The 8,110-nt window shown below is 40.5% G+C and overlaps 1 protein-coding gene across 1 annotated transcript in view; it reads right to left on the bottom strand.

The window, feature by feature from the left end:
• Positions 1-5,135: 5,135 nt before the first annotated feature.
• Positions 5,136-8,110, bottom strand: part of clvs2 (clavesin 2) — a 28,435-nt gene continuing 25,460 nt past the window's right edge. The window contains exon 5 of the mRNA XM_067481999.1: positions 5,136-8,073. Coding sequence (XP_067338100.1) covers positions 7,980-8,073 — 94 coding nt within the window. The 3' untranslated portion in view covers positions 5,136-7,979. The remainder of the gene's footprint in view (positions 8,074-8,110) is intronic.

Below are 8,110 nucleotides of genomic sequence, written 5' to 3'. Positions count from 1 at the left end.
CTTAAAAAAGATGAACTTGAAAATGGAGGTTCAGTCAGTAAATGGATTGTGTTGATAGAAACAACGTAAGAATGATTTGGTGAATGTCTGACCTCCTCTAGAGTGTTGAAGGGATTCTAAAACTTGTTTATGCCACCTGTTGATCCTCGGTGGAAATGGAATTGAAGCTCTCTACTTGCTAAAGTAGAACAAGGTCCAGGTCCAGCATAAAAACCCTGGTGTTTTAAAAGGATTTGAAAAGTCCTTATAACACAATAGTGTTAGTTCATACTTTCTGATGTCTACTTGCTGAACAGTGCTGTAGTTATGCTCACGTTGTTCTGTGCATGACATCTATTAGTCTGAGAATTAACGATAGAATAATTGTGCTGTAAATACAGTAATAAGAGTGAATAAGAAAGTTGGAGCTGTATTGATTTTATCCAGCGCACAAATGTGCTTTGGAGTTGAATTGCTTATTTCTTATGTACAATGCATGATGATTGAACTTAAACAAAGAGAGCAACACAAATGTTTGACTTGTTGCACATCTTTATGGTGTAAAACACAGATCAGCAGTCGAATGCTGCCTAAATTCTGTAGATAGTATATTTTGTTTGCTACGGTCTGACTCATCACTGGTTTAACACTGAAAGAGAAACAGATTCATATAATAATTATAGTCGTATGTGTGTTTTAGTTTGTTATTGTCAGACTAACAATTATCACAACATGTTGCAGATGCATAAACTACCTGTTGTATGTATTAAACTATAGACCTGTAGAAGATGATTACATGATGAAGATGCAGCCTGAAATGGCATTTGAGAGGCAGTCAGGAGAACGTCTGCTGTGTAATATGTAGAATCACAGAAATGCGGTTTTTCAGCCATAACCTGAATAAATATTTGCTGATATACGTGTGGCCTTTATTATTTACTCTTGGCATCGTTATGAGCTGGAAAAGACCAGAAATGTCTGTTTTCCAAGAACAGGAAACATCACATTAAACCCTTGATGATGTAGAATATAGCCTGTTAATATACTGATACAGTATCATCTTCTACAAAATACTGTCAGTTGTCTATTTGGCACATGCTTTTATCATCGTTTAGGTTTGAGCACCTAAGTTTTAAGTTACTTTGAAAGATGACCTGAGGGTTGAGTCAGGGGCAGGTGATCAAAATTCAAAAGGGGCCAATTAGTACTAATTTTAAGTTGTAAAGTTAATGATTCTAAAAACCAACCACCATCATAATGACTGTATTTCAAATTCACATTTGTAAATATGACTCAATTTACAAATATAATCTACAGGTTACTCTACAAAACATTTATGTTGATTTAGGGAAGGTGCAGGGGCTCGAGCCCCCAGAGCCACCCCTCCTGCACAGGCCTGCTCCCACAGCGAATTGTGTTGTCAGGTACCAAATGAAAGAAAACACCAACTCCAAATGCCCTTTAAGTGCGATGTCTTTACATTTACTTAGCATATGGAGTAGCAGGGAACCGATTTAACCTGCAGCAGTTATTTCCCAGACTTAGATCACTTGGCTCAATTACTGAACGGTACAAAAAAAGTCAAAGGGTCAAACATGTTAGTAGTTTAGTTTATGTATTGAATATAAAAATGAGAACAATTTGTTTAGTGTTTGCGTTTCTAGTAAGTTTTAGTTTGTCCTCGTCTTCCAGCTCAGTCCCACAGAAACACACAGTACCTCATGTCCTATGTGTTGCAGCAGGGTTCATTTTATCAAGTGTCAGTGTGTGAAGTGGAGGCAGACACACGGGAATAGGAACAGGTTCAGGCTCCAACAGCAGAATAGATGACTGAAATCATAAAGACAACATAAAGCACATTAAGGACAAGTAGCTGGAGTTAACGGGCAGGTTGGACGAGGATTCTGAAGCCGGAGGGAAAGTCTGGGGGCCTTCGATGACTAAATACAGCACTTTAGGAAAGGTTGACCCAGAAAACACATGGGCAGGCTGGACAGTGGGCAGCCACATACAGGGGGGGGTCAGGCTCTTTTCCATACTGCTGCCATCAGCACTGTGAGACACACACCTGCAATTTACATTGATAGATCTCATTAAATTTAACACAAGAAACCAGATCATCAAGAGGTGAGAAAATCTACGCGTGTCCATATTTATTTAGCTTGATTTACATAATGCATTTCAGCAAACTGTCTTTGAAGACATTTATACATTTAACACCTGCTAACTGAACTGCGTTCTGCTCCTAAAATATACCGACTTTCCAAAAAGACTTTACAGTTCAGTTTGGTCTCCCTACAGCTCCTACTGTAACTATACAATCAAAAAACTGTGATATGCAAAAGAAATATATCACCAAATCAAAGCATTCATTTTCTGAAAATTATAAAAACCAAAAACACATTCCGTGTCCAAACCGTCAAAGCACAAATACTGATTGGAAATAATACATTACATAAATAACGGAAGAGGTGGCTTTGGCTGAGATAAATCGTTTCCATCAATTAGTGGTTGAGAAATTAATCTTGTTAGCAAAGTGGAGTCAGAGAAAATGCATCATTGTGAAGCAAAAGTCCTTGAAATTGAATCAGTAAATCAAATAAAAGAGGACAAATTGTCAAACTTTTTTCCACGTCAGAAATGATTTGCAGGGCTGTCACATTTTTAATCATCTCCAAATTGAAACAAAACTCTTCCTGTGAGCATTTAATTAAACTGATTCATCCACCACATGTGCCGTCACCGCTGCCAGTGTTACATACAGCGCGGTGGACTATCTGATGCGTGAAAAAAGTTTTGCAGATCATTGGAGTTTGCGTCGCCTGTGAATAGCAAATAATTATAAAAAGGGAAAAGTTAAATATATGCAACCAATAGTTTACACGTATTACAATTTTATAATAGTCAAATGAATGGAGATCATATGTTCTTCTGGCTTATCCTGTGAGTTCAGGGTCGCCACAGTGGCTCGTTTTGGCCGGATGCCGTTCCTGACGCAACCCTCCCCAATTTCTACCAGGCTTGGGACCGGTGCTGTGGGGGTGGGCTGTAGGGGGTTCAGTGTCTAGAATTAAGATCGGACAATTGGGATAGATATTAAAATTTTAAATAAAATGTATTCTAGCCCAGTGCTAGAGGAAAAAGATTTTACTCCTTTTTAACAAGTTGGAGAAGCTAAGAAATCTTTAGTCTAAAAGGACATAGAAAGTGTTAATGAAGGCAAAAGTAAAAGCTTTCAGACTTGGCTCAAGTGAAAAGGAACATTTACTGCATCTGTGTTTGTAGTACAGTCATTTAAAATTGCTGTATGTTAAAGAGCGACTTCACCAATTTGCAACTTGCTTTCTGTGGCATGAGTTTAGGCCACATTAATGCTTTTAAACGTCCCCAACTTCCCCGTGTTAAAATGCTGCTAAACTCCTTAGGATGACATCACCCAGAGAAGTTCAGATGATGTCATCTGGGGGGACAAACTGTATAGAGTGAGCAACGAGAAGACGTAATCTGAGACCTGAGGTTCCTCCAAGTGATGTCATTTGGAGGCATTTTTCAGCTAATAGAGAGATATTTTGACATAGGAAAGTCACAGGACAGTTCAGTTATCTGTACTACTCAAAGTAGAATTTAAAAAAGCCAGTTGAATATTAACGAAGGAGTCCTGTTTTTTTCCATTGAAGAGTACGTTTGCTTTGCTTTAATGTAGATTGCTGTAAAAAACTGTTTACGGTACATTTTTTCACCGTTTGTCACTAAATAAACTGTATTAGATGTATTAGTTTGAGCTAAAATCTGAATTAGTTGTGCTGCAGAATGTGTCTGAGATGTTTTCAGTAACGCTCACAGGTCAGCAGGACGGACATAACAGCACAAAAATCACATTCAAAGCGCTGACTTTTATATTAAATAATTCCTAAATACCAATCAGTGTCCCCTGTCAAACAAGCTAGGTGGACATTTGTAGTAAAATGCAGACAAATAAAGCCTCTCAAATGTGTAAAAAAGGACAAAGCATCAATCAAAGTGACATAAAAACTGTTCTCTTCATACGATACAGCCTCCAATACTTAATACTTAGAAGATGCTTTACATCATCTTCTGAGTGAGATTCTGATAAAGTCAGTTTTGCTATTGTTCAAGCAGAATACAGATGTTTATTACAAACTTAAATCCCAACAACTGGAAGCATCTACAGCAGCTGACATCCAAATACTGTCAAAGCTGAACTTGTGTTTTATAATAAAAAAAAAATAAAACATTTGATGATCATGGATTTCTGGTTTTGAACTGAACTTTACTGAAATGGTTTTGCAGTGCAAGAGTTTGTTGTTCTGGTTAAATTAAATGAGTTTTTGTCACATCCAGATCACTAGAAGGAACATTGAAGTTAAAAAACATCAGGGGAAATATGTATATTCTAACCGTTGGGAAAGCTCATAGGCTTAATTTCATAATGTCGGTCTGAGGAGAGATTCAGGCCTCTGACATGAAAACCAAGTGGCCACGATGAAAGCAGGTACAGTTGGCTGTAAATGTGATACAGATACACGTTCGTGTTTAGGTAGAAATGTGACAATTGCAGAAACCGAGGGAACGAGGAGGTAGAAGGAAATATTACGGTGATGCATTATGGCTCATTGGAAACCACGTACACGCGAAGTGATGAAGATGGAATAAACAATCCTAACGAGTTTCCTGCAGCTGTGGTCTGACTGACCTACCGTTCGCCTGTTTGCATGTGGCGGCTCATTACATCCAGCTGCTGTAAATCTGGTTTAAACTGCGGTGCAGCAGAGATCCCACTGAGCCAAAGGGGTTGAACCGCTGACACTGCACAGGGCAGAGGTGCAGTAAGTGGGGGTGACGTGCCATGTACGCTGGTGTGATAGTTTCACATTCCAGCTGTCTGCTCTGGTTGCAGCCGGCCAACTCACGCTCGCTGCCCGCCGGCCTCTCTGTGATGCGCTCGGCTGTCCGTCTGTCTGTCTGTCAGCCTGACTGCCTGTTCCTCTGCTGCTCTGCTCATCATGCCGAGTTTTCCTCACTGCCTGCCTGTCTACAGTCTCAGCATTCAGCAACATAAACCTGTGGTTAATGGCTGATTTGGGAGAAGCTAAACTACAGTGTGTCAGACACCTCAGGTGGTGGCAGAAAAGGTATTTTCGGGGAAGTCAGAAGCTCCACTTGCTGTTAAAAAGAAAAAAAAAAGAAAAACAGCGACTGCAGGAGCATAGGAAATGAGGAGGCTGCCATTTTCAATATTCTGCTGTAGCTACACAGCAGCAGGAGCTTGTCTGTCTCTGAATTCAAGTAGAACTGGCTGAAATTCAAATTGATAACTCAACCTAGATCTACAGGAAAGTCCTTAAAACCAAAGTTACCGAGGAGCTTTGACCTGAATATCCTCTGAGGGCAGAAAGTCGATTCTCCATCACTGTGAAATCCCATTTCATTGCTAATTGTCCAATTATCAGGGCAAAGTTAACCATAATGAATTGATCTGTAGTGTGTAGGTCTGAGGTGGCTCCAGGGAGCCTGGTGGAATTCACAGGTCAGACTGTTTACACTGAGTGTGTCTCTAAACACCCTGAATATGAGTTTTTCTATCGCACTCATAAAAAAAGTTAGTTATACAAATGATTAAATACTTGTGCATTGGCAGCGTCGTCTTTGTTGGTTGCTGCAATGTGTCGCATCACATCACAGTAAAACATTGTTCCTTAGCTCTTCTAGTGGTCACAGGCTCCACGCTGCAACTCAACACACATGAAAACATCTGGCCTCCTTAAACGTATTAGGTTTGCTCTCTGACAATGGTGGAGATGATCTATTATGACCATATACACTCACTGGCCACTTTATTAGGTACAGCTGTACAATCTAATTCAGTTCAGCAGCTCTGCCATGAACTCTACTTTTAAAAGTTTATAATTTCTCAGTTTTTAAGTTGAAACTGTCAGAAAGGGAATAATTCTACTCGGTTTATCATTAAGGTCATAGTGGTTAGCGGAGTCGTACTGGACTGCAGTATAAGAAGAGGTGGTTCTAATGTTCCGGCCAACCAATTAAAATTTAATAAAGGGGCCGAAACACGAGAACCATCTTAAAATAATACACTTTCACCTTTCTGACAGTTTCTACTTAAAGACTCAAAAATTTCAACTTTGTAAAAGTAGATTTCAAGGCAGAGAGGCAGCATCGGATTGAATTAGATTGTACAGGTGTACCTAATAAAGTGGCCAGCGAGTGACCTCCTGCCTGAATAAGAAATTGAGCTTTTTAATGATTATTTTGACTGGAAGTGACCGCGATTAAAGTGGCGAAGCTTTTGTTGTTCCTCAGGGTTCATGCAGTATTCAGACTTGCATCACGTTTTCAGGTGACACTCTGACATGGATTTTGTGTGTGTGCGTGTGTGTGTGGGGCGTGAAATGTCTGCGTTCACACACGTGAAGAAAACACGTTTGGGGCCTAAGATCCTGCCACTGAGTGAAACGAATATTGTCCTTCGCAAAACTATGTTGTTGCTGAACCAAACTGAGGAGAGACAAGTAAAAATGTGACATTGTGGTTTAAGTTTCCTACGTTTACCTAAAGCTGGCGCTCAAGTAAATACATAATAAATTTGTATCATACAGCACGTGAAAGGAAAACGCTACTATTGGAAGTGATTTTGGGTGATCAGATCAATACTTTGTTATTTAACTGCATAATGAAACGGCAACGTGTGCTGAAATGAATGTAGCTAAACAGCACAGCAGCCTGGAAGGATGCAACAGTTCATTCTCTCTCAGTGAAAGTGTTTGAACAGCATCAGTCAAATACTGTAGAATGTTCGCATGATTGAAATTGTAGAAAAACATGCAAAAGATACATAACAGTAATTATAATCCTGACATGTTTAACTCAAGTCTGGTTAAAGAAAACTCTTTTTCTTGCAGTGGTAAAGCTGATTAACTGAGAAATAAGATCAAGCGTCACAAAGTCACAGCAGAGTTTTCTAAAGTTAAACGCAACCTTATGTACACGATTTGGCTGCACATTGTACCAATTTGACTCGGAGAAATGTGGATTGTGGTCATCTTCAGCCAGCTGGAGATGGCTCTTTTCAAACAATGACGAATGGGAGTCATTGCTTTGAAGGAGCCCGCGGCTTTGTGGTTCTCTAATGGCAGAGGAACCGCTGTGTTCTGTGACATACGGGGTCAGAAACCAAAGAAAACAGCTGAAAGGGAAAAAGCAGATGATTCGCGGAGCCAACTCGTACCATAAAGGGGCGTTTGCTTTTCCAAGAGACAACTGGAGCGACACTGATAGTTCGGACATTATTTTGACAGGAAATGTGCCAAACCCCCCCCCCCCCCCCCCCTCCCCCGATAGCATCCAGTAAGCTCCCAGTACACCCACTGCATGGTTGCCAGTTTGGGTCCAGGGTTTGAACGTACCCCTTTATCGTGACTTCTGCTAATCCTGAGCCGCACTTCTCGCCCATCTGAGGCGTTTTCATCAAATACTGCACAAAGAAGAGAACTGGGACCCCCTCCAAGCACTCTTTGAAGTATGAGTTCCAGTTTTTTTTATCCCCTGTGACATTTATACTATACAACTGTAGGAAACACTGTTTTCACACATGTGGCAACTTCACAACTCTTTCCATCTCCCCGCTCCACACTGAGGGTCTAGATTGTTGAAACACATTTTTTGACAGTTTCTGGAATTGGCACTTGACAAATAAGTAAATAAATAAATAGAAGACCATCAGTAGCTCTTAGGACGTCCTTCTCGTCTCTAGCCGTTTTGTTTCTCTGCCTTGTATGAGCTCATTTAGATTCTGAGAGAAACAAGAATCCAACAGCAGCAGCAGCATTTTCTGGAGGAAGGTGTTTAGCGGCGCGAGTGTCACCGACAGTGTGTGCACAAGTAAATCTATTTGTGAATTTTTGGGTGTGTAACGGTAGATTTTGGGACTTGGAGCTTATGACTTTGAGCTGTTATTCAGTGGATTAGTCCAGCGAGAGCAGCGGCTGCATGTTGTCTTCTTCACTCTTGACTTTGTCTGGTCGTTTCAGGACGCCGGGCTCCACCACCGACTGAGACCTGCAGGGGCATAGAGGACAAGAACAGCTGCAAGAGA

The sequence above is a fragment of the Channa argus genome, chromosome 17 (genome assembly GCF_033026475.1).
Source record: "Channa argus isolate prfri chromosome 17, Channa argus male v1.0, whole genome shotgun sequence".
NCBI classification, from domain to species: domain Eukaryota; kingdom Metazoa; phylum Chordata; class Actinopteri; order Anabantiformes; family Channidae; genus Channa; species Channa argus.
The sequence above is the reverse complement of the archived record's forward strand: the minus strand, read 5'-3'. Positions and strand labels throughout refer to the sequence as shown.